This window comes from Neoarius graeffei, chromosome 19, assembly GCF_027579695.1.
Source record: "Neoarius graeffei isolate fNeoGra1 chromosome 19, fNeoGra1.pri, whole genome shotgun sequence".
In the NCBI taxonomy this organism is placed as follows: Eukaryota; Metazoa; Chordata; class Actinopteri; order Siluriformes; family Ariidae; genus Neoarius; species Neoarius graeffei.
Genome location: NC_083587.1, coordinates 40961892 through 40989635, shown reverse-complemented (window position 1 = coordinate 40989635; position 27744 = coordinate 40961892). Strand labels below are relative to the sequence as shown.

The 27744-nt window shown below is 40.0% G+C and overlaps 1 protein-coding gene across 5 annotated transcripts in view; it reads left to right on the top strand.

Annotated features, from left to right (window-relative positions):
• Window positions 1–27744, top strand: part of gnal (guanine nucleotide binding protein (G protein), alpha activating activity polypeptide, olfactory type) — a 236572-nt gene that overhangs the window by 150081 nt on the left and 58747 nt on the right. For all 5 annotated transcript variants that reach the window (XM_060900076.1, XM_060900078.1, XM_060900079.1 and 2 more), the window contains 4 exons: window positions 20473–20527; window positions 23085–23158; window positions 23494–23552; window positions 23748–23868. In XM_060900076.1, coding sequence (XP_060756059.1) covers window positions 20473–20527; window positions 23085–23158; window positions 23494–23552; window positions 23748–23868 — 309 coding nt within the window. The remainder of the gene's footprint in view (window positions 1–20472; window positions 20528–23084; window positions 23159–23493; window positions 23553–23747; window positions 23869–27744) is intronic.

Genomic DNA, 27744 nt, shown 5'->3' with positions numbered 1-27744 from the left:
CATCTTGGCCTTCAGGTGTTTCCTCAATCTTTTGCCATGTTCCAGGTGTTAACCACTCTTTTGTTCTTTTTCTTTCTGTAGCCTAAGATGTTGATAGCTGTCTCTACATAGGTGTTCTTTATGGCCTCCCATTTGGTGTTTACATTGGGGTCATCAGTAGTATCAACTAAAGCACGAAAACAGTTCTTCAATTCTACTACAAGTTCTCTATTGGTCTTCTGGCACGTCAGCTTGTCAAGGTGTTTTCTGTACTGACTTTGTTGCTCTACTTTGCATAGTTTCTGTGATGAGATGGTGGTCACTGTACAGTACACATGATAAACTCTCACATTCTGTAGAGATCTTCACCGTTTGGCATTGACTGCAATGCTGTCTTTTTGGTTGATGGTTTGACCATCAGGCAAATTCCAGGTGAGTGTATGGATGTTCTGATGTGGGAAGATGGTGCCTCCAATAATGCAGTTGTTGTCCAAGCAAAAGTCTGCAAAGCACCTGCCATTTTCATTCATCATTCCACAGCTGTTTCCCCATAGCTCTCTCTAAGTTGGTATTACAGCCCCAAGCTTAGCATTTATATCTCCCATGATCAGCAGCATGTCATGCTGTGGGACTTTTGAGGTTGTTGTCTGTAGGTGTTCATACCAGATGTCCTTGTCCTCATCCTCAGCTTCATTTATCAGTGTGTAACATTGCAGTTTGGTGAGTTTGCAGCGTTTAGAGTTGAAGCAGGCTCTGATCACTCTGTTGCTGACGGATTCCCATTCTAGCAAGTTCTTGACCCTCCTCTTCAAGACTATGATGGCAACTCCATGTTCTTGATGCTCTTGGTGCCTAAAATAGAGTATCACTGAGCCATTGCTTGTCACCTGTTTACCAGCACCAGTCCAGTGGCACTCGCTAATACCAAGGATGTCCAATTGGGATCTTTCCATCTCACTGAGGACTTGAGCTGCTTTTGATGTCTCATACATGGTGCAGACATTCCATGTTCCAAGGCAGATATTCTCTTTGGGCCGGAGTAGATTGCTTATCACATCCCTGACTTCCATTGTAAGGCTTTCATCAGGAGTGGTCATACTTCTCAAATGGTTGGCTCAAATCCACATCAGAGCCCTCATTGTTATTTGCATCTGTTGCAGTGTCTGTAACTTGTTGTTTTTACAGGGTGGGGGAGTTGAACCCATGCCTAACCCCCAACCTGGAGGGCCAGGTGCTGTCCTTTAGTCTGGCCATTCACCTGAAACCAATCTGGCATGGTTAAACATGCCAGGGACCTGGACTCTGATATTGCATTCCAAGGTCCCAGTTGGCACAGCTTCCAGGATCACTAAGGCATACAAGCCACTCCACCACAATAAGGAGGCAACACAAGGGAGGGGATGCCTGGTGTCACCTAATGGTTAAGAACAGTATACATTTTGTGCTGGGTGCAAGCAGGGACTCTGGCAAGACTAACTCATCTCATCTCATTATCTCTAGCCGCTTTATCCTGTCCTACAGGGTCGCGCAAGACTAACTATGACAGCATAATTAAAAGGGTGAACCAGAAGGTAATGCAGACATGAGGGAGACCTGGGACATGAAGCAGCCAGCCATTCCACCATCAAAAACCTGATTGAATGTGTGAGAGTGGGGGGTGCCAGCATTCATACATCCAAGTTTACCAAAACACACCATACCTGAGGACCCTCCAGATCTACTTCTTTACCTAATAAAAAGCTATTAACAAAAGGCTTGATTAAATAGATACGTTTTCAGCCTAGACTTAAACACTGAGACTGCGTCTGAGTCCTGAACACTACTTGGAAGGCAATTCCATAACTGTGGGGCTTTGTAAGAAAAGGTTCTGCCCCATGATGTAGCCTTCACTATCTGAGGTACCAACAGATAGCTTGCACCTTTTGATCTAAGTAGGCATGGCGGGTCATAAAGGACCAGAAATTTGCTCAGGTACTGTGGTGCAAGACCATTCAGTGCTCTAAAGGTCAATAATAGTATTTTATTATCAATGCAAAATTTGATTTGGAGCCAGTGCAATGTGGATAAGATGGGGGCAGAGGTCATATCTTCTACTTCTAGGATGGACTCTGGTTATTGATATGAGTTTCAAATGAAAGACTGGAGTCAATGATCACCCAGAGGTCTTTTACTGCTGCACGTGAAGAAACAGAAAGGCCATCCAGAGTTACTATGTAATCAGAAAACCTACTTCAAGCTGCATGTGGTCTTAATACAAGTACTTCTATCTTGTCAGAGTTAAGTAGAAGGAAGTTAATAAGCATCCAGTGTCTAATGTCCTTTACACTTTCCCCAATTTTATGAAGCTGGTGTCTCTCCTCTGGCTTTGCAGAAACCTACAACTGTGTGTGTGATCAGCATAACAGTGGAAGCTAAGACCATGCTTATGAATAATCACCCAGAGGTAACATGTATAAAGAAAAAAGCCGTGAGCCTAAGACAGAACCTTGCGAAACACCAAACTTTACCTTAATATGCATAGAAAAATCACCATTTACATCAACAAACTGATAGTGATCAGTTAAATAAGACCTCAGCTAGGAGAGGGCCATTACATTAACTCCCACAGCATTTTCTAGTGTATCCAGGAGAATGGAATGGTCAGTGGTGTCAAAGCCTGCACAAAGGTCAAGGAATACAAGCAGGAAGACACAGCCCTGATCAGATGCCAACAGTAGGCCATTTACTACTTTAACCAGTGCTGTCTCTGTACTATGATGAGGTCTAAATCCTGACTGATATATTTCATGGATGTTTATTCCTATGTACAGTGGTGCTTGAAAGTTTGTGGACACTTGAGAATTTTCTATATTTTTGCATAAATATGACCTAAAACATCATCAGATTTTCACACAAGTCCTAAAAGTAGATAAAAAGAACCCAGTTAAACAAATGGGACAAAAATATTATACTTGGCCGTTTATTTATTGAGGAAAATGATCCAATATTACATATCTGTGAGTGGCAAAAGTATGTGAACCTCTAGGATTAGCAGTTCATTTGAAGGTGAAATTAGAGTCAGGTGTTTTCAAATCAATGGGATGACAATCAGGTGTGAGTGGGCACCCTGTTTTATTTAAAGAACAGGGATCTATCAAAGTCTGATCTTCACAATACATGTTTGTGGAAGTGTATCATGGCACAAACAAAGGAGATTTCTGAGGAGCTCAGAAAAAGTGTTGTTGATGCTCATCAGGCTGGAAAAGGTTACAAAACCATCTCTAAAGAGTTTGGACTCCAACAATCCACAGTCAGACAGATTGTGTACAAATGGAGGCAATTCAAGACCATTGTTACCTTCCCCAGGAGTGGTCGACCAACAAAGATCACTCCAAGAGCAAGGCGTGTAATAGTCAGCGAGGTCACAAAGGACCCCAGGGTAACTTCTAAGCAACTGAAGGCCTCTCTCACATTGGCTAATGTTAATGTTCATGAGTCCACCTTCAGGAGAACACTGAACAACAATGGTGTGCATGGCAGGGTTGCAAGGAGAAAGCCACTGCTCTCCAAAAAGAACATTGCTGCTCGTCTGCAGTTTGCTAAAGATCACATGGACAAGCCAGAAGGCCATTGGAAAAATTTTTGTGGACGGATGAGACCAAAATAGAACTTTTTGGTTTAAATGAGAAGCGTTATGTTTGGAGAAAGGAAAACACTGCATTCCAGCATAAGAACCTTATCCCATCTCTGAAACATGGTGGTGGTAGTATCATGGTTTGGGCCTGTTTTGCTGCATCTGGGCCAGGACGGCTTGCCATCATTGATGGAACAATGAATTCTGAATTATACCAGCGAATTCTAAAGGAAAATGTCAGGACATCTGTCCATGAACTGAATCTCAAGAGAAGGTGGGTCATGCAGCAAGACAACGACCCTAAGCACACAAGTCGTTCTACCAAAGAATGGTTAAAGAAGAATAAAGTTAATGTTTTGGAATGGCCAGGTCAAAGTCCTGACCTTAATCCAATGGAAATGTTGTGGAAGGACCTGAAGTGAGCAGTTCATGTGAGGAAACCCACCAACATCCCAGAGTTGAAGCTGTTCTGTACGGAGGAATGGGCTAAAATTCCTCCAAGCCGGTGTGCAGGACTGATCAACAGTTACCGCAAACATTTAGTTGCAGTTATTGCTGTACAAGGGGGTCACACCAGATACTGAAAGCAAAGGTTCACTTACTTTTGCCACTCACAGATATGTAATATTGGATCATTTTCCTCAATAAATAAATGACTAAGTATAATATTTTTGTCTCATTTGCTTAACTGGGTTCTATTTATCTACTTTTAGGACTTGTGTGAAAATCTGATGATCTTTTAGGTCATATTTATGCAGAAATATAGAAAATTCTAAAGGGTTCACAAACTTTCAAGCACCACTGTAGATATGAGCAGAACTGCTGTGCAACAATTTTTTTTGTTTTGTTTTTTCCTAGGATCTTGGAGGTAAAGGGGAGGTTTGATATTGGCCTGTAATTGGACAACTGTCAGGTCGCGTTTTTTGTTTGTTTGTTTTTTAAATCAGGGGTTTTCTAACTGCTCATTTAAAGGATTTGGATACATAGCCAACTCTCAGGGAATAATTGATTATTTTTAGAAGAGTTTCAATTGCTTCTGGTATTATCTCTTTGAAAAGCTATGTAGGTAAGGCATCTAGTACACAAGCTGAAGATTTTGATGTGGAAATTAATGAAGTTGGTTCAGTTTCTCTAAGGGGAGTAAAACATTTCTAATTGCTGATCTGATACAGTTATATTGTTAACTACAGGGTTATTTAATTGGTGTTAAATTAGTAGTTTGAATTTTTTGTCTGGTATTTCAATTTTGTCATTGGAAAAATTCATAAAGTCTTTGCGACTACATACTGGAGGTGTGCATGTGTCTATGGTAGTCTTTCTCCTAGTTAATTTTGCTGCAGTATTAAATAAGAATCTAGGATTATTTTTGTTATCCTCTACTAGAGTGGATAGATACATTGCTCCAGCAGCATTAAAAGCTTTTCTATACTACAGGAGGCTTGCCTTCCATGCTAATTGGAATACTACCAATTTTGTTTGACTCCATTTACATTCTAATTTTTAAGTGGTCTGTTTTAAGGTGTGAGTGTAATTGCTATACCAGGGTGCTAGTTCCCCCCAAACCATTTTTCTTTTAAGTGGAGCTACATTATCTAAAGTATAGCAGAACATTTGACTCTAAGCATTCAGTTTCCTGATCAAGTTTTATGGGGTCTGATGGTGATTCAAAGCTAATGACTCTGGGATACTATTGATAAACCTTTGTGAAGTAGTTGACATGAATACGTTTGACACAGTAGTATGGTGAGGTGCATATATTATTGCTCAGAGATATTTTGAATAAGATGAAATAATGATCTGATGTTGCTTCAGACTGTGAAAGTGTGGCTGTATTTTTTTATATTTAACCCATTAGATCAAGAGTGTGACCACCATTATGAATAGGTCCTATGACATTCTGATTAACCCCTACTGAATCTAGAATGGACATGAACACTGTTTTCAGAGGGTCTTCTGAGTTATCAAAGTGGATATTAAGGTGTCCAACAACTAAGGCTTTGTCAAAGGAAATAACCAGGTCTGGGATGAAATCGAGAAATTCAGAATATGCCCCTTGAGGCCTGGAAAGAAAAAGTCACAGAATTCACTGGGTAGACTTATTTTTTGTGGTTACATATGTTATGTTAGTATGAAGAACTTCAAACGTAAGGCAAGGCAAGTTTATTTATATAGCACATTTCATACACAATGGCAGTTCAATGTGCTTTACAGAAGTAAAAGCAAAACAGTAAACAATAGAAAATAAAATTACATAAAATAAATGGGGAAAAAATAATAAGAATTAAACAATAATAGAAATAAAATAATAAAATGAAGTAAAAGTTCAGTAAAAAAAAATAGCAGAATAAAATAGAATAAAAGTTAAGTAAAGTTTAAAACATGCAGAGACTGTAAAAGTTAAGAAAGTTTAAAACATGTAAAGATGACAATATTAATCAGTTAGCAGAAAGCATCTGAAAACAACAGTCTAGATTTGAAACTGCCAACAGCAGGAGCATTTTTGATGTCCTCTGGGAGTTGGTTCCATAGCTGTACTACATAGTAGCTAAAAGCTGCTTCACCGAACTTTGTTTTAACAACAGGTTTTACCAGTAAATTTTGCTGCTGCGATCTGGTAGATCTGATTGGGTTAGGCTGCTGCAACATATCAGAGAGGTAATTGGGCCCTGTACCATTTAGGGATTTGTACACCAGCAGCAATACTTTAAAGTCAATTCTATAGCTTACTGGAAGCCAGTGAAGGGACCTTAGAATTGGAGTAATGTGCTCTGTTCTTTTTGTTTGTGTGAGAACCCTAGCCACTGCATTTTGAACCAGCTGAAGTTGTTTGATGGTCTTTTTTGGCAGGCCTGTAAAAAGGCCATTGCAGTAATCAACCCTACTAGAGATGAAGGCATGTATAAGTTTTTCCAGATCATTTTTTGACATAAGTCCTCTTAGTTTGGAAATGTTTTTTAGGTGATAAAATGCCGTTTTAGTGATTGCTTTCATATGACTGTCAAAGTTTAGCTCGCTGTCAATGAAAACACCAAGATTTTTAACCATATCTTTTGTTTTAATCCCCTTTGTGTCAAGATAAAGGGGATTCAATAAACGTATTGAATTAATGTCCAGGCTTTTGTGTTACAGCTAGATAATCATTACAAATAAACGTGATGCCTCCTCCTTTTCCATTTACAAGAAGCTAGTCAAGTCAGTTTATTTATATAGCACATTTAAAAACAACAGCAGTTGACCCAAAGTGCTTCACAGATAAAGGCAGTAAAAAGACATTTAGAAATCAGAGCAGGACACAGGCTACAGCATAAGAAGGGCAAAGAATATAAGACAAGTTTAAAAAAAAAAAAAAGATATTAAGAGTCAAGGATAAAGATGATCAATAAATACACAAATTAAAATCTCATCTCATCATCTCTAGCCGCTTTATCCTGTCCTACAGGGTCACAGGCAAGCTGGAGCCTATCCTAGCTGACTACGGGCGAAAGGCGGGGTACACCCTGGACAAGTCGCCAGGTCATCACAGGGCTGACACATAGACACAGACAACCATTCACACTCACATTCACACCTACGGTCAATTTAGAGTCACCAGTTAACCTAACCTGCATGTCTTTGGACTGTGGGGGAAACTGGAGCACCCGGAGGAAACCCACGCGGACACGGGGAGAACATGCAAACTCCACACAGAAAGGCCCTCACTGGCCATGGGGCTCGAACCCGGACCTTCTTGCTGTGAGGCAACAGTGCTAACCACTACATCACCGTGCTGTCCTCACAAATTAAAATAAGTAAATAAATAGAAATCAAAACAATAAATATGATCTGAATAAATAAAAACAATAAAACTAAGATAAGAACAGGATAAAAAAGAAAAACTGTGTCAGACTGAACTAAAAGCAAGGGTAAAAAGATAAGTTTTCAAATTAGATTTAAAACTGGCAATGGTTGGGCGGGATTTGATGTGGGGTGGGAGACTATTCCAAAGCTTTGGGGCAAAAACAGAAAAGGCTTTTAACCTCTGCTTTTGAGGCATGAGGGGGGACTGTGAGGATGGGACTGGGAGGATGACCTGAGTGACCTTGGGGGAGAGTAGGGGGTTAAAAGCTCTGTTATATAAGATGGAGCCAGACCGTTGAGAGCTTTAAAAACAAAAAGTAAAATTTTAAAGTCGATTCTATATTTAATTGGTAGCCAGTGGAGATGAGCCAAGACAGGTGAGATATGTTCTCTCTTTTTAGTTCCAGTTAAAAGCCTAGCTGCTGCATTTTGGACCATTTGTAGCCTATTGATGTTAGACTGGGTTAAAACTGTGTACAAAGAGTTGCAATAGTCCAAATGGGATGAAATAAAAGCATGAATGAGAGTTTCAAGATCAGTAGAAGATAAAAGTGGCTTTAGTTTGGCTATGGTTCAGAGCTGATAAAAGCTTCCCTTCACCACACTGCTGACTTGACTGTTAAAACTCAGTTAACTGTCCATTGAAATATAGTGTATATAATTGTATTCAGGAAGACTAGTTTCATTTAATGCTATATACTCATTTGGTTTAATCTATGTTTCTGCTAAACATCATACATTAAACTCCTAATCAATAATAAATTCATTAACAATTAGCAATTTGGACATGAGAAATCTGTTTCATAATCCTACCTTTAGATCAAAGGTGCTGGCAGTGACTGTCCCGTCAGATTGATCTAATTTTATGTTAATTAGATTACTAGAACAAACTCTGAGTATTTCTACTTTTTTGTTTCGCTTGGGGAACAGACACAGTCTCGATATAGTGGAACCTGAGTGATAACTTCATGCAATTAGCAGAGAGTTGGTTTAGCCTGTTCGTTTGTTCCCTAGCCTTGTATGTGGATTGTCACAAGCTAACCCTCTGGGGTCTGAGGGTATTTTCTGGCACTCTAATGATTTTGGCATACTCTGATTTTGTTGTCAATTTCAACAAATCTAAGCTGTATTTTCAATTTCATATGACTTTTTTTGTATTCACCACAAGTTCAGCTACAATAATATCTATGTAGTATTTATGCCATGATTGTAGTTTAAAAAAAAAGATAAATGAAGATGGTGTAAAAAGCAGTTTTAGAACTGTGTTGGAATGTGTGAAAAAAAACATTACCTTACCCATTGTGACAAACCGTTTTGATCACATGAGGTGATTCTGTTCAGTCTTAGGAATGTATCAAGCACAAAAACTTAAATCTGCTCCATTGATTTGGACAATTAACTGGCCATCAAAAATTTTTTTGTCCTATTGTTTTGGGATAAAGGGTTACAGTTGGAGGGGTATTCGATGAGAAGAGTAAAAAATTCAATTCCATTCCATTCAATGAGAAGAGTGAATACCCCTCCCACTGCCAATTCTTAATCCCATCAAGTCAAGTGATCAAAATGGTTTGTCACAATGGGTAAGGTAATGTTTTTTTTTTTTTTCATACATCCCAACACAGTTCTAAAACTGCTTTTTACATTTTCATTTATCTGGTATTTGACTTTATTTTGGTATTTGACTCTATTCAGTGTGTCTTGAAATTAACTCTTGTACTATTTTACTTAGTTCAGAGCCACAACCAACTCTGTTACACAATTACTCTATAATTTTGCTTCCACTCCAACTCCAATTTTACTCTCTAAACTCAAAATCGAGCAAAATTAACTATTTTTGAGGAAAATACTTTCAACTCTGGAAAAATTGCTTGGTCATTTTTCCTGTGTATTTACTACAGCACATGCATATCAGCCAATATGCTCATAAGAAATAGAAGAAATATTTACACTTACTCAAGTTGATCTTTGGCTGGATTGAGTCGAAGTAAAAAAAAAAAAAAAAAGGTACTGCTCCTCATCAGTGCCACAGTTCTCAAGATTTTATCCTGTTTATGGTGGGTTGTTCCCACCATTAAACAGAAACGAATCAAAACTAAAAGAGTGAAAGTGATTTTTATGAATGCATAAGTGGGCACTCGGGCGGCACGGTGGTGTAGTGGTTAGCGCTGTCGCCTCACAGCAAGAAGGTCCTGGGTTCGAACCCCGGGTCCGGCGAGGGCCTTTCTGTGTGGAGTTTGCATGTTCTCCCCGTGTCCGCGTGGGTTTCCTCCGGGTGCTCCGGTTTCCCCCACAGTCCAAAGACATGCAGGTTAGGTTAACTGGTGACTCTAAATTGACCGTAGGTGTGAATGTGAGTGTGAATGGTTGTCTGTGTCTATGTGTCAGCCCTGTGATGACCTGGCGACTTGTCCAGGGTGTACCCCGCCTTTCGCCCGTAGTCAGCTGGGATAGGCTCCAGCTTGCCTGCGACCCTGTAGAAGGATAAAGCGGCTAGAGATAATGAGATGAGATGAGAAGTGGGCACTCAGTGCTTCGACTCCAGTGTGACTGAGTAAGGTGACAAGATTTATGTTTCATCTAATTTTGGTAATTAAAAAAAAAATATATATATATATATATATATATATATATATATATATATATTTATATATATATATATATATATAAAATGTTATTTGCCAGTGGGCACATAGTAAAGTGTAAAGTTTGTCAATATGTTTATCATGCTTGTATGATAAAAACTTGCAAATATATTTATCTAAATGCATTACCTACTCATTCTAAACCTGCCAAGCTTTACCAGCAAAGCTCTCGACCCCAGAGGGTTAACTAGGCCTGTTCTGAGACTATGAGCTGTGCTGCAAGAAATGAGAGCAGCACCTTCCCGAGCACCACCCTAACAGGCCAGCCTTGCCCTCTAAACTACTCCAATTATCTATAAAGCCCACAGTGTTTTCAGAGCACCACCTGGACAACCAGCAGTTCAGTGACCATAACCTGTTGTAAGCTACATTGCCACGCCACTTTGGGATGGCGCCAGAGCACATTACAGTATTGGATATTGCCTTCACTAATTTAAACACCTCTACAGAGCTGCTCTTAGTAACCTCAGACTGATGAAGGCATATATCGTAAGCCTTCATGAATAACTGTCTTTGAAAACCTGCGCTTGCCTAGGACCCTAAGATTACCTGCTATGTCTGGTGCCCTGCCTCCCAGTATGCACCTGACTAAAGCTGGTGCCCCTGAAGGCTGAGCTAATTTCATGTGTCATAAGATAGAGTCTCCTAGGCAGCGAGGGTGTGGTCAAGCATCGGCTGGAACAGCGAGGAGTCAGGTTGAACCAGCGGGTAACATGTGATGAGTTACACCTGTTACTGGCTGTCTTTTAGCATGTGTCTCTGTGTATCTTTCAGATAACCAGTAACAGGAGAGAGAGCTGTGTTCCCCCAACATGTGCTGCGTGTGTGTTAGTTGACACTGAAAAGTGAAAGGAAAAAATACATTTGCACCTTGAATTACAGTGCCTGTTTCGGTGTTCCTCATTGCCCCAACATAAAGATCTGACACTGGTGCCAAAACTCAGGACTGAGGAACAAAACGGGGCCATGGAGTCTGAACCAGTCAGGGAGCTCCTCCAGACACTCGCCAATGTCCTCCAGTGCCAGCACCAAGCATTTGTCGTGCTGTCCATGAAGCAGGGGCAGCACTTCTGGGCTCTGCTCGAGGCCCAGGTGGAGGACCAGCAGGTAATCCGGAGCTTGGTACAGTCAGCGGGTGCTCCACCGGTCATTCCTACAGCCAGTGTGCCCATCAAACTGGTCAAGATGGGGCCGCACGATGACCCCGAAGCCTTCCTTGAGCTGTTCCAGTGCATTACAGAGGCAATCTCATGGCCAAACTCACACTGGGTGGGTCACCTATTGCTGTCAGAGGATGATGTTTTTACTCCTGTCAGGGGAAGCCTAGCTTGCAGCTCGGCAGCTCCTGGCCACCAGCATGCTGGAATGCCCCGACCTGAAGTGGGCCATACTGCAGCGGGTCAGCCGCAACCCAGAAGAGCATTATGAGCCCTTCTGCACACTGGCATACGGTGAAGTCAGCCACCCATTTGTGTTCACGCAAAGCCTCCAGGATGCCTGCAGCCAGCGGCTGCTGGCAGGTGAGTGCAACATCGAGGCTATCATCAACCAAGTGATACTGGAGCAGTTTGTCGCACAACTCTCATGTGAGACATTGGTGTGGATCCAGTGTCACCACGCAGCATCACTGGAGGAGGCAGTCTGACTGGCAGAGGAGCACCTGATGGTGTTTCCAGGAGCAGGTGCTCCTGCAGCTTCTCTACCTCTCTCAGGCTAGACCCTCTGTTCTTTGCAGTGTGTGAGGTTGCACAAGCCTCCACTGGGTTTTCCCCATTTGAATTGCTATATAGGCACAAGCCCCATGGCATCTTAGACGTCATCAAAGAAACTTGGGAGGAGGGACCTTCATGAAGCAAAAGTGAAATTCAGTACGTTCTTGACCTGAGAGTAAAACTCCATGCACTAAGTCATATAACCCAGGAGAATTTGCTACAGGTGCAAGAAGGTCAATCCTGCCTGTACAACAGAGGGACATGGCTAAGAGAATTTGCACCACAAGGTAAAGTGCTCGTTTGACTGTTCACATCAAGCTCAAAACCACTTGCCAGCTGGCAAGAGACCTTTAAGGTCACACAGCAAATTGGGGAAGTAGATTATGTGGTCAGGCGTACAGATAGAGGCAATGCATGCCAAATTTACCACCTCAGTCTCCTGAAACCATGGAGAGTGGAGGTTCCTGTGCCTCTCACGATATTAGTTCTGGAAAGGGCAGAGCTGGGACCAAAGGTCAGTCTAAAAAGTGTAACCCAATTCACCCCAATCCCCTGTGGAGACCACCTCTCACCATCCCAGAGCGCATAGGTTAGTAGGTTGCAGGAGGAATTCTGTGATGTGTTCTCACTCCTCCTTGGTTGCACTGACCTCACAGAGCACCACATTGAAATTCCCCCAGGCATGGTGGTGCGCAGCCACCCGTATTGGTTCCCCGAGCACAAGAAAAATGTGGTTTGGGATGAACTCAAGGTGATGCTTGATATGGGAATAATTGAGGAGTCGCACAGTGACTGGAGCAAATCGGTGGTCTTAGTTCCCAAGACTGAAGGGATGGTCCAGTTCTGTGTGGACTATAGAAAGGTCAACATGGTGTCTAAATTTGATGCATATCTGATGCCTCACATTGATGAACTGCTTGATTAGTTAGGCGTGGCTCGCTTTTATTTGACACTCAATTTGAAAAAGGATATTGGTAGATTCCCTTAACTCCATTATCCCAGGAAAAAAATTGCCTTTTCCACTCCATTTTGTTTACACCAAATTGTCACCCTTGCTTTTGGATTGTTTGGGGCCCCAGTGATGTTTCAGCATCTCATGGACCAAATCCTTCATCCACACAATGCGTATGCCGCTGCCTATTTAGATTATTATTATTATTATTATTATTGATTGACAGTGGCATTTACAACATCTAAGGGTTGTCGTAAGATCGGGTATATGCATGCGGGGCTCACAGCAAACCCAAAAAAGTGTGCAATTAGATGGGTGTCAGTACGGTATCTTAGCTTCCACTTGGGCCATGGGCAGGTGTGTCCCCAAATTGATAAGACTGCAGCAATTGTGGGCTGCCCAAGACCTAAGACCTAAAAGGGGGTGAGGCAGTTCCTTGGACTGGCTGGTTATTATAGGTGGTTCGTGCCTAACTTTTCAGATGTCATCAGCCTACTGAATGACTTCACTAAAAAGGGTTTACCAGATCCAGTCCAGTGGACAGAGTCATGCAAATGGGCTTTTGTGCAGGTTAAAACAGTTTTGTGTGGGGGCCCAATGTTGCATTCTCATGACTTTTCTTTTCCATTTGTTTTGCAGACTGACATGTCAGACAGAGGGCTGGGGGCAGTTTTGTCCCAGGTGATGGAGGGAGAGGAACGCCTGGTGCTGTACATCAGCCACAAGCTCTTCATGTGAGAGTCAAAGTACAGCACCATAGAGAAGGAGTGTCTGGCTATCAAGTGGGCAGTCCTCACTCTCCAGTACTACCTGCTAGGACGCCTGTTCACCCTCTGTTCTGACCATGCCCCACTCCAGTGGCTCCACAGCATGAAGGATGCCAATGCGCAAATCACTCATTGGTATCTGGCCTTTCAGCCCTTTTAAATTTGAGGCAGTCCACAGACCGGGGTGCAGATGGTAGTGGTGGATTACCTTTCCTGTTGGGGGTGGGGTGGGGAGTTAGCTGCAGGCCGGGTGGTGGGGGTATGTGGCAGAAAGGGTGTGGTCAAGCATTGGCTGTGAATGGTAATGAGTCAGGTTGAACCAGCAGGTAACATATGACAAGGTACTGTGTCTAATTACTGGCTGCCTATTCACATGTTTCTTTGTCTGTCTTTCAGATAGCCAATAATGGGAGAGAGAACTGTGTTCACCCAACATGTGCATGTGTGTGTGTTAGTCATCACTGAAAAGTGAAAGTAAAAAATAAAAGTGCACCCTGAGGGGGCGTCGTGGCTCAGGTGGTTAAGGCGCCATACCATGAATGCGGGCGACCCGGGTTCGATTCCGGCCTGAGGTCATTTCCCGATCCCTTCCCGTCTCTCTCTCTCTCCCGCTCATTTCCTGTCTCTACACTGTCCTATCCAATAAAGGTGCAAAAAGCCCAAAAAAATATCTTTAAAAAGTGCACCCTGAATTGCAGCACCTGTCTCCATGTTCCTCATTGCCCCAACTTAAAGATCTGTTACAGTCTCCTATAACCAGGAGAGCAAACCTTTAGACACTTGAAGCGGAGAGGACTGGTGCTCACATGAGCGAGCCTCAGTGTGAGCTTTGGCTCTGTGATTATGCCACCAAGTCATCACCCATTCACCCCCGTTGTGAGGGCTCTAATGCCAGAGTGGGGGGATTGCTAACTTCACTTAGGGCATCCAGCCTTTCCCCTATAGAAGCTACACTGCTCTCATTCTCACTAACCCTCTCTAGAGTCTGGATGCACACCTCTAATGCTGCAGTCTTCTCCATCAAAGAGCTAACTAATATATGCTTATCACAAATAAAGCTATTACTAATGACAGAATAGAATGATGAAACATCCTGCAGTCGACACACTGAACAAGCTGAATGTATGCCATGATAAATGGTTTACATACCTTAATCAAACATCTGTTGATATTAAGGAAGGTCTGATGTGGATGGCCTCTGGTTGCTCTTTCCATGGGAAGGAAAAAATGTCTGGTCTTTGGCGTTCTCCAAAAAAATTTAAATGTGGGAAAAAAGGAAAGCGAAAATTCAAACAAAATGAAAATAATAGTGGAAAATTATTTGTAGAAAAGATGAAAAAGATTGTATTTGAAATGCTGACACCAAAAGCAAAAAATGACTTGTGGCAAAGAACTCAAAAACAGGAATTATGTCACAGGAAACTGTGACGTGTGAAACAAGAGAGCTTCAACATCATCTGTGATGTATAATATATGACACATGAGAAATACGAATACCCTGAGCATACCAACATTTACTTTCAAAACAATAACAGCAGGTGAACTGAGTGTTGAGATGCTTTTGTTCACCTTGCACATTTATACAACTCTTAAAATGTCAGCAAAGTTGCTGTGCAGTCAGAAATATGCTGTAGGAGAAAGTGAAGAGAAGTAAAAATTGATTTGAGGCAGAAAGGCACACGGACCTTAGATGCCAGAGACGTTTGAATTCATGCTGATATCAGAAAGAAGAATGCCAAAAACAAATGTCAATGTCAGAAACGTCACACCCCTGTTCCACAATGCAAGTTGTCTTTTGTATAACTCCAATTGCAAAAAAATTGGGAAGCTGTATAAAATGTAAATAAAAACAGAATGTGGTGATTTGCAAATCATGAAAACCCTATATTTCATTGAAAGTAGTACAAAGACAACATATCAAATATTAAAACTGAGAAATTTTATGTTTTTTTTTGTTTTTTAAAATATATGTTCATTTTGAATTTGATGCCAGGAACACATTTCAAAAATTTTGAGACAGGGGCATGTTTACCACTGTATTGCATTGCTCTTGCATTACCATCTTACCATTACAATTTCAATTGCTCAACAGTTTGGGGTCTCTTTTGTTGTATTTTGTGCTTTATGATGTGCCAATGTTTTCAGTGGGAGACAGGTCTGGACTGCAGGAAGGCCTATTTAGCAGCCAGATTCTTTTACTACAGAGCCATGCAGTTGTAATATATGTAGAATGCAGTATGGCATTGTCATGCTGAAATAAACAAGGCCTTCCTTGAAAAAGATGTTTTTTTGTATGGCAGCATGTTACTCCAAACCCTATATCATTCAGCATTAATTGTGCCTTCCTATATGTACAAGTTATCTGTGCCATGTTCACTAATGCACCCCCATACCATCACAGATGGTATGCAGCTTTTGAACTGTGCGCTGATGATAAACTGGATGGTCACTCTACTATTTAGCCTGGAGGATGTGGCATCCATGATTTCAAACTTTATCCAGCATAAATGGCCTCAGGCCCAGAGAAGTGTTTCTGGATATTGTTTATATATGGTTTTAACTTGCATTTATGGAAGGAGTGATGAATTGTGTTCACAGACTATGGTTTTCAGAAGTGTTCCTGAGCCCATGCAACGATTTCCACAACAGAATCATGTCTGTTTTAATGCAGTGTTGCCTGAGGGCCCAAAGATCATAGGCATCCAATGTTGGTTTTCGGCCTTGTCTCGTGTACAGAGATTTCTCTGGATTTTCTGAATTTTTTAAATGATATTCTGTACTATAGATGATGTGATCCCCAAATTCATTGTAATTTTACATTGAAGAACATTATTCTCAAATTGTTGCACTGTTTGCCCACACAGTCTTTCACAGAGTGATAAACCCCTCCCTATCTTTCCTTCTGAAAGACTCAGCTTCCTTGGGCTGCTTTTTTATTTTTAAACATTACACAACTTTTCCAGTAATTTGCTGCCCCTGTCCTAGGGTGTTTGTTTGTTTGTTTGTTTGTTTGTAAACATGTTGCTGGCAGTAAATTCAAAATGAGCACATGTTAAAAATAAATAAATTAATTAATGTTGTCTTTGTACAGTAGTGCTTGAAAGTTTGTGAACCCTTTAGAATTTTCTATATTTCTGCAAAATATGACCTAAAACATCATCAGATTTTCACACAAGTCCTAAAAGTAGATAAAGAGAACCCAGTTAAACAAGTGAGACAAAAATATTATCCTTGGTCATTTATTTATTGAGGAAAATGATCCAATATTACATATCTGTGAGTGGCCAAAGTATGTGAGCCTCTAGGACAGGGGTGTCCAAACTGATCCATAAAGGGCCATGTGGCTGCAGGTTTTCATTCCAGCCATGCAGCAGCACACCTGACTTGGCTCATTCAATCAACTGAACTGTCTTCACACAGTCAAATACTTGCAGCCACACCCACCCTTGATTAAAGGGTGGGTGTGTCAGTTGATTGAATAAGCCAAATCAGGTGTGCTGCTGCATGGTTGGAATGAAAACCTGCAGCCACACGGCCCTTTATGGATCAGTTTGGACACCCCTGCTCTAGGATTAACAGTTAATTTGAAGGTGAAATTAGAGTCAGGTGTTTTCAATCAATGGGATGACAATCAGGTGTGAGTGGGCACCCTGTTTTATTTAAAGAACAGGGATCTATCAAAGTCTGATCTTTACAACACATGTTTGTGGAAGTGTATCATGGCACAAACAAAGGAGATTTCTGAGGACCTCAGAAAAAGCATTGTTGATACTCATCAGGCTGGAAAAGGTTACAAAACCGTTTCTAAAGAGTTTGGACTCCACCAATCCACAGTCAGACAGACTGTGTACAAATGGAGGAAATTCAGGATCCATTGTTACCCTCCCCAGGAGTGGTCGACCAACAAAGATCACTCTAAGAGCAAGGCACAAAGGAACCCAGAGTAACTTCTAAGCAACTGAAGGCCTCTCTCACATTGGTTAATGTTAATGTTCATGAGTCCACCATCAGGAGAACACTGAACAACAATGGTGTGCATGTCACAGTTCCAAGGAGAAAGCCACTGCTCTCCAAAAAGAACATTGCTGCTCATCTGCAGTTTGCTCAAGATCATGTGGACAAGCCAGAAGGCTATTGGAAAAATTTTTGTGGATGGATGAGACCAAAATAGAACTTTTTTGGTTTAAATGAGAAGCATTATGTTTGGAGAAAGGAAAACACTGCATTCCAGCATAAGAACCGTATCCCATCTGTGAAACATGGTGGTGGTAATATCATGGTTTGGGCCTGTTTTGCTGCATCTGGGCCAGGACGGCTTGCCATCATTCATGGAACAATGAATTCTGAATTATACCAGCGAATTCTAAAGGAAAATGTCAAGACATCTGTCCATGAACTGAATCTCAAGAGAAGGTGGGTCATGCAGCAAGATAATGACCCTAAGCACACAAGTCATTCTACCAAAGAATGGTTAAAGAAGAATAAAGTTAATGTTTTGGAATGGCCAAGTCAAAGTCCTGACCTTAATCCAATCGAAATGTTGTGGAAGGACCTGAAGCGAGCTGTTCATGTGAGGAAACCCACCAACATCCCGGAGTTGAAGCTGTTCTGCATGGAGGAATGGGCTAAAATTCCTCCAAGCTGGTGTGCAGGACTGATCAACAGTTACCGGAAACGTTTAGTTGCAGTTATCGCTGCACAAGGGGGTCACACCAGATGCTGAAAGCAAAGGTTCACATACTTTTGCAACTCACAGATATGTAATATTGGATCATTTTCCTCAATAAATAAATGACCAAGTATAATATTTTTGTCTCATTTGTTTAACTGGGTTCTCTTTATCTACTTTTAGGACTTGTGTGAAAATCTGATGATGTTTTAGGTCATATTTATACAGAAATACAGAAAATTCTAAAGGGTTCACAAACTTTCAAGCACCACTGTACACAGATGTCAATCTCTCCTCTCTTACTATCAATTGTTTTGGCACATCACAGACCTCCCTTCCACATATGGACATTTTACACAGAATGTGAGGTGGAATAAAGCTGTAAGAATCCTGTCTTGAATAGGCTGTGTAAAAGGGGCTTTACAGAGAGGGAGAGAACATGTCCAGCTGGCTGGTGCAGCTCTTCAACCCCCTTCTGGGACTGATTCCGTCAGACCCCACAGCCTTGCCTGTTCAGTTTTCCCAGTCCTCTCCTCACTTGGTCAGTTGTAATAGTCATGCAGGGAGAAAGGGAAAATGCAAGGTTGGTAGAGATGGTGCCTTCAGTTGGGGAGTAATTAATGGATGAAGTGTGAATGGACAACTGGGCTGGAACCTGTTTTTTAATAAATAACAGATTCAGCTTGTTGGTACTCTCCAAACTCCCTCCTATCATTTAGTTTCCAGGCTGTTTATAGCTGGTGATGGTTCTCATTCTACTCCTCATTTTCTTCACATTGTTCTGCTGCAATGTGCACTCCAGTTTGTCATGTAACTATCTTTCCCCTGATTTTAAATCTCTGATTTCAAATCTCTGACTGGGTTTCCTTAATCATCTCCTGAACACCCACCCTGAAATAACTGTGCATTGTAGATACTGCAAATCAGAAATATGCACCACTTTTCTCATGGAAAGACTGAAAAAAAGAAAAAAAAACATCTACCATGTTTCACCTCCATTTACATTCATGTTGTGCAGCAAAGCCAGAAATTCTGTCTCATATGACAAAAAAATCATGTGACTAAAACACTAGGCTATGCTCAGAATACAATTTGAGTTGAAACCCCCTTCCCCAAATTCATATTTGCTTGATTCCACGGAACATAACTTTGGTCTACACTTGCCCTTAAATGTACTATGTAAATAACCTCACTTGACTCATGAATCTGACCAATGAACATATAATTTTTAGAGCAAGCTTGTCCTGCCTAGTCCAGAGGTAAAATTTTGCCTGTGGTCAGGACACATTTATGAATCTAGCTATGGTACATATGTTTTTATACAAATAAAGTATAGTATCTTCAGAGTAAACTGAAGACAACAATCAAAAACTCCTTTTTTTGTGGACAGACAGAGCAGGTTGCTCCACCTAAACCGTTGGACTGTCTGTAGTATCAAAGGAGTGCTAAGAGGGCAACAGTCTCTGTTGTCATTATATGGTTGCTCTACTAACCACATTCTAACCTTTACATTCACAAACCACATGCAAATCTTTCTGCATAAGCCTTCTTGTGTTCCAACAAAAAGCAACTATGGTTTTGTTTTTTATTGGTTCACAAAAGCCCTCTGTTGACCTATGGTGGTACAGTCTAAAATAAGAATGCTAGGGATAGGAGTTTAGAAAAGATAAGTGAGAGAAAAGTTCCTTGAAAACTGTCATATATAGTATAAGTGAGAGAAAAGTTCCTTGAAAACTGTGAGATAGATAGATAGATAGATAGATAGATAGATAGATAGATAGATAGATAGATAGATGGATAGATGGATGGATGGATGTGCTGTGGGTCTCTGTCGGGTACAAGCAGGTGTTGAGACAGGGTTCACCAAGGAAATACTTGTAAGGAATGTCTGAAAGCATCCAGCATGTCACACATGTACACACAGGTTTCCTGAATCCTCAACATGTGCATATTGGTAAGCTAACACAGCAAGTACGTGTACATATGTATGTAAACAAGGAGGGATCCATAGGTCAATGCCGACCATTTAACTGCCTTTATTTCCAGGAAATTCACAAGTTTTTTCTAGAAAATTATAAATGATGAAACAGTACATATAACAACAGAAGTGAACATGGATTTTCAGTCAAAACACAACCATATCTGCACCAGGATTAGCTCTGATTTTCGGGGGGGGGGGAATCATGGTGAACATAGATATTTTTATAATGAAGGAATTATTAAATAGGACCTAATACATTTCAGGTTGAAATAATTCTTAATATGGCATTCAAAAACAGCTTTTGTTGATCTGTTTTTCAGCTTCTTGGAAAGAATTGATTCAGTACGGCAGAATGACTACACACCAACAGACCAGGTGGGGGTGCTCTAAAGTGTGTGATTGTGCATGTGTGCATATGTGTGTGCTGGAAGGACGGCTTAAAAACTGTTAAAAACAGATTGGAGTAATCAGCCTGACAGAATATACTGATCAGAAGATCTCAAATATGAGATGATGGATCAAAATTTCATCTTTCATTTCCTGATATTTACATGTAGCTCTGTTAAACAACTTAGAACATGGCACTTTTAGTGGCAGACCACCCAATTTTTAGGGGAGCAAAAGTATCAGAACAGATCATCTTAAAGAAAATTTAAATAGCACTTAATAATTTGGTTCCATATCTCTTGCTTGTAATAACTGTATCAAGCTGGCAACCCAGTGATGACATCAAATGATTGCATTCTCCTTTTGTGATGCTTTTCTGGGCTTGTATCGCAGCTTCTGTCAGTTATTTTGGGGTTTTCTCCCATCAGTCTCCTCTTTCAAAGCTGAAATGCATGCTCAATTCAGTTAAGGTCTAGTGTTTGACTTGGCCAGTCTCAAACCTTTCACTTTTTGTCCTGAAGTCCTTGTTTGCGTTAGCAGTGGGGTTTTTTTTGTTTGTTTGTTTGTTTGTATTTTTCCCCTCCATTTTCTTGCTGCATGCTGAAGTTCCTCCCAAATAGATTAGATGCATTTCTCTGTAAATTGGGAGACATAATGCTTCTGTATACTTCTGAATTCATTCTGTTGCTATCTATGGAAGTTTTGTGGACTTATTATTCAAATAGCAATGCATTTTGCAATTGGCAATTCAGTGTGCAATTTGGTCCCATAATTTGAAAATACATTGAACTGCCAATTGCAAAATGCTTTCCATTTGAATAAAGAGGCCAAAAATCAATGGCAGTATGAAATGAAATTCATTAAATTTTCATTAAAATTTTAATGAAAATAATTCATTGGATTTTCATTGACACTGCATACTGAATTGCAAAATGTATTTTAAAATTATTTCAAATGTATTTTCTATTTGTATAACGAGTCCAAAAACTTTAATAGCTATCATCCTGAGTTACATCAATAAAGATTACTGAGCCCATTCCAGAAGTGGCCATGCAAGCACAAACCATGATACTGCCTCCACCGTGCTTGACTGAGCTCCAATGTTTTGTATCATGAGCAGATTCCTTTCTGTCCCCACACTTTGCCCTTTCCATGACTTGGGTAGAGATTAATAAAAATTGGTTCCAGACTAGTGGCTCATCCTTGTATTTCTTTACAAGTTCGAATCTGCCCTTGTGATTCTTACTGCTGATGACTGGTTTGCATCTTGTGGTATGATGTCTATATTTCTGCTCTTAAAGTCTTTGAACAGTGGATATATTCACCCCTGCCCTGTGGTGGTTATTGTTGTCACTGACTCTTGTTTTTGGGGTTTTCATCACACTTTTCACAATGGCTCTGTCATCAACTGCAGTTGTTTTCCTTGGCAGACCTGTTATATTGTTGTTACTACACCAGTGTTTTTTTTTTTTCCATTGTTCATTGTGGAAGTGAAAGCATGGTTGAGCACTGGTTTGTGAATAGAGGGTGAAGCCAGTAGAGGTGAGGTGTGAGGATCTACACCTGTGAGGGATTTGTATTAATCAGTGTGTTGCACTGAGTGACAAGAAAGGATAAAGAGGAGAAAAACAAGAGCTGCAAGAGAGCTGAACTTCACAGAACTGTACATTTTTGTGCAGTGAGCAATAAAGTTGCTGAAAAGCACAGGTTAAAGCAAATAAAACATGCCTTTGATTTTTTTTGGCAAGCCTGCCTCCTTTATTCCCCAATGAACCAACAAGTGTCACATTCATATTTGTTTGTTTAGACACAATGGCCACGGTGTTTTAGTGCCTTGCACGGTCACTGCAGAAATTTAAAAAAATCATTCATCTGCTTTGTGTTGCATTGACATGAAAAGTGACCGCACAGTCAACTGTCTCTGTTCATATTTTTCTCCATGCCTGTATAAATGCATAATCTGTATTTTTTCTCTATGTTAATTATTATTGTGGTTGAGTTATTTTTGAAAATTGCATGCTATAATATATGGCTCTATCGTTAAACAATTTAAATAACAGGTAATAATACATTATGACAATTTTTATGAACCTGTCAATAAGACTGACAATTAGGACATCTAACGCAAGCTCTGTTAAGAGCTATTGTTTGTTTAAACAATTATTCTAACTGGGCACACCAGGGCAGCAAGAATCACTAGTCAGTTACATGTTCCACTTGTTTTCATCACTTGAAAAATGGGTCATTTCAAACAGAAGGTGCCATGTTTAAAGCTGCTTAAGACATTTAGATGTAAATATCAGGAAATGAAAGCTGAAATTTTGATCTATTGTCTGATAGTTATCTTTTGATCCCAAACCAAAATGTCTTCAGTGTATAATACAAAAGATTTGGTCTTGCCATTCCAGTACTTTCAGAGGGGATTGTAAGTTTCATGCTGTTCTGTATAATAATTTCAAGGGAAAAAGAAAGAGAAATTCCCACTGTCAGTTCTTCTGTGTCATTTATTTTCTTACTGTCTTGCGTTCTGTTTTCTCACTTGCAGGATTTGCTTAGGTGCCGAGTTTTGACTTCAGGGATTTTTGAAACACGATTTCAAGTAGACAAAGTCAACTTTCAGTAAGTCACCATAGTCTTTACAATTTTATGTTATCAGAGTTAATGTTAGATCAGTAAGGAATTGTGTTTGCTCTGATAAATTGATTTAAACTTTGAAGGTAAACTGCAGTCATTTCAAAGCATGATATCAAACGTCTTACCTACTTTGACCACATGGGGCCACTGTTGTAATAAATACTTCAATTAATCATCTTATTGTGATTTTAATGTGTACTCTCCATTATGGTAATTGAAAAATAATTTTATAATTTACAAACTAGTAATCATTTTAAATGCATTTGTTTTGACCATTGGGTCCTGTTTCCCCCCTGTCTATTTCTTTCTTTGTGTCTCAGCATGTTTGATGTAGGTGGTCAGAGAGATGAGAGAAGAAAATGGATCCAGTGCTTTAATGGTGAATTTTTTGCATTTGTATACATTTGGGTCTTAAGCTGCCTATAAATAATATTTTACCTTTTAAAACAATCCTAATTGGCTGGGCTATCAGTACCATGGCTTTTGCAAGTCTCAAACAAATCCAGGATTAAAACTAAATTTAAAAAAATTACCCACCTGTGTGACCATGTTTTCTTGCTATGTTTTGCTTCAGATGTGACAGCCATCATTTTTGTGGCAGCCAGTAGCAGTTACAACATGGTGATCAGAGAAGACAACAGCACTAACCGCCTGCGCGAGTCCCTAGATCTGTTCCGCAGTATCTGGAATAACAGGTTCCACCTGTCCTTCTCCTATGTTTCTCTTTTTTTTATCCTCTTTATGTCTGACTACACTACTTATGAATGGATGTTTAATTGATATTGGACATTGCTCAATAACTTAGAGTAATATGTTATATTAATGCAACATTTGTAGTGTGGAATAGCTCGTGAAATCATGCTCAACTGCCCTCCACTGCCTCAAAATTCCTGTTGATTTTTCTTTCACCATTTTATATATATGGACAGTTTACAAATGGTTACACTTTCAGAGGCTATCAGACTTCTGTTGGGGTTGATAAAACATTTCCTTAATTTCTCTTTTTATTGTATATTTTCTTTGTTTTGCAATTTAGTCATTTAGTAACAAAGGTTAAAATCATGTTTTCATATTGTAAGTATTGAATTATTTATTTATTTATTTTAAATCATCCAGAGAGTGTGGTACAGCATATGATGTGTACAAGAGTGTGATCCCACATTTTGTGGTTAAATTCTACTCATTCATTCATTCATTTTCAGACTTTCTCTTAAATTTTGTCGTTGTCAGTTCCCAGTCGTGCATTCTCCCCAATCACACAGCAGCTGTCAACTACTACCTGTGGCTGACTGTGGCATCATTAGAATTCAAACTTGTGATGACTCCTGAAGAATGGGCAAACTATCTGTTGTTGCACCACTAAAGATCCCTCCATGTCTGTGCCATCATTTTTGTCAAACTAGCTAAAATCACTTTGTTACAATTCATTGCAGCCCACCAATACTCGGTAGTGTTTCATAACACTAAAAACTGGTGAAGCTTCATTTGGTGAAGGCAGAGTAAAAGGTGAATCCAACACTGTGGCTATTGAATGGTGATGAAATCAAAATGGCTGTTTTAGAGCTTTTTGTACAGATCTTTTGCCATTGTAGACACATAGTGTATATATTGATAAAATGACAAAAAAAATGTTTTGTAGATACCCCAGCAAAGGGGTGAAAAAAAATTGATGACTCATCCTGTCCTTGTCCAGATTGTGACCAATGATGTGCTCATTAATATCTGTGGATATCACTTTACAGTAGCATCTTAGCATCAAGCATAGCTTATTCATGTATTTTTTACCATGAAGTTGTGATGGCAAACTGAAGATTTTGAAAGCAATTAACCTTTCCTCTTAAATGTATCAAAAAAAGGTTAATTACTGGAAACTTGTGAACACAGTGCCTGCTAGTGGGCTCTGGAGGTCAATGTGGTGAAGTGCAGCACATAGTGGATCTCTTAGAGGTGCTGGTGCTCTCTGGTTAAAGTCCAGACTCAGGCAGTTGCACTCCAGCTGTTTGACTCTTTTCCAAACTTCAGAACCCCCTCACTTTGTTGTTGGTTTTATAACTAGAAAGTATGCGCTAATATTTTGTTGGACCACCTTTAGCTTTGATTACAGTGAACATTTGTTGTGGCATTGTTTTGACAACCTTATGCAACATCACAACATTTATTTCCATCCAGAGTTGCATAAATGTTTTTTGCAGGGATCTTGCATTGACGATGGGAGAGTCAAACCACTCCATAAAGTCTTCTCCAGCACATCCCAAAGACTTTCAGTGGGGTTAAGGTCAGGACTCTGTGGAGCAATTTATTATGAAAATTATTCCTTATGCTCCCTGAATCACTCTTTCACACTTTGAGCCCAGTGAAGCCTGGCATTGTTATCCTGGAATACACCCATGCCATCAGGGAAGAAGAAATCTATTGATGGGATAACCTGGTCATTCGGTACATTCAGGTAGTTAGCGGACTTCATTTTATTGCCACATAACATTGCTGAGTAAACCTGACTAATTGAAGCAACCCCAGATCATAACACTTGCACTATGCATGATGGGTGCATCACTTCATGCACTTCCTTTCTTACCCTGACACTCGCATCGCTCTGGAATTGGGCCAATCTGGACTCATCAGACCACTTGACCTTTTTCCATTGCTTCAGTGTCCAATCTTTTTGCTCCCTAGCAAATTGAAGCCTTTTTTTCTGATTAGCCTCACTAAGAAGTGGTTTTCTTATGGCCACACAGGTGTTTAATCCCAATCCTATGAGTTCTTGTCACATTGTGCATGTGGAAATGCTCTTACTTTACCTATTAAATATAGGTGCAAGTTCTGCTGTCAGGGTGTTGGGTTTTTTGTTTGTTTGTTTTTTAATATATAAATGATTTGATGGGCGGCACAGTGGTGTAGTGGTTAGCGCTGTCACCTCACGGCAGGAAGGTCCGGGTTCGAGCCCCGTGGCCGGCGAGGGCCTTGCTGTGTGGAGTTTTCATGTTCTCCCCGTGTCCGCATGGGTTTCCTCCGGGTGCTCCGTGAGATATTCTAAACAGTTGAAATAAACTTTTTTAAACTTTTAGCTACATTGTTTAAACAGTTTAAGTCATCAACATGGTAATTTGTTTCCAAGTGTGAGTGGCCCTGATTTATTAATGGTTTGTGTGTTCAAAAACACACTTGACAACACCTGCGTGCAAAAAAACAAACAAACAAACAAACCACATGGCTTTTTTTATACATTTGCCTTATGAATATGAACTTTGAAGCACTTTTACAAATATGCAAAAAAACAGTTGGTGTCAATGAATCAATTTAATTTTACTTGATTTTCACAATCAGTTTATTTTTATGAACCTTAAATTCACTTTGAAGTGCAGTTGCAATTTAATACGTTCTGAGAACATGTATTATATTGGTGAAATTTATTTATTTATCTATTTATTTAACCATTTGAAGACAAAATTGTACCATTTTGTAAATCTTAATAAGAAGAAAGTTTCTCAAAATTAATCCTTCCTCAGTGCAATTGTGGTTTATTAGATATTTACCCTATTTATATGTATCCAAAGCCAACAGCATTTAGACAGAGCCTTTGAAAAAGTTTTATTTGCATACACTTTAAAAACATATTGCTCACTCACATCTAAAGTTTTATTCATTTATTTGAATTGTATTTTAAACAAACCTATTTTACTCTCTTTAATCTGCATTATAATTCAGTTTCAAAATCTTGAGGTTGAATTGAGGTCTCTGTTCAGGCCATTCTTCCGCACCAACTTTGCCAAACCATGTCCTTATGGACGTTGCATTGTGCACAGGGCATTGTCATGCAGGAACAGGTTTGGGCCCCTCAGTTCCAGTGAAGGGAAGTCTTAATGCTACAGCATACAAAGACATTCTAGTAAATTCTGTGCTTCAAACTTTGTGGTAACAGTTTGGAGAAAGCCCACATAAGGGTGTCATTGTCAGGTGTCCACATACTTTTGGCCATATAATGTACCAGGGTAGATAGATAACACAATTGCTATACAAACTAAACATTTCTGGGTGTATTTTAATGTGTCTTAAATTTGATGTTACTTTGCCAGTGATCCTTTGATGCTGCATTTATCATACTGCATTTATCTATCATACTGAAAGCTTTTGTAACTGAAAGTTACATTAATGTTGCAGTTAATGCCCAGGTCAGATGGCAGGCTGCAACTAGTTTTCAACTACTCGCAGGTAGACATAACTAGTTTTCAACTATTTGTGTCTACCTGCGATAACAAAATCACAAAAATTGTGTGAAATTGTGTGCTGCGTCTAGCTGCGGCTGCTTCTGACTGGTTTTGTCCTGTTGTAACAGCTTAAAAACTCTGTGTCTTGCAATACGTCTGACCACAATGAAGGATTTGACACAAAACGCCTGTGTCCACCTGCGATCAGTCACCACCCAACCGATCGCAGGTCACAGCATGCATCTTTCTACCATCTGACCTGGGCATAAATCAGGGCCATTTCTAGAACTAAAAAACAAAACAAAAAAAACCATAAAATATCCAATGTGGAAAAGCGCTGTACTGTACGTAACGCGCAGCTTATTT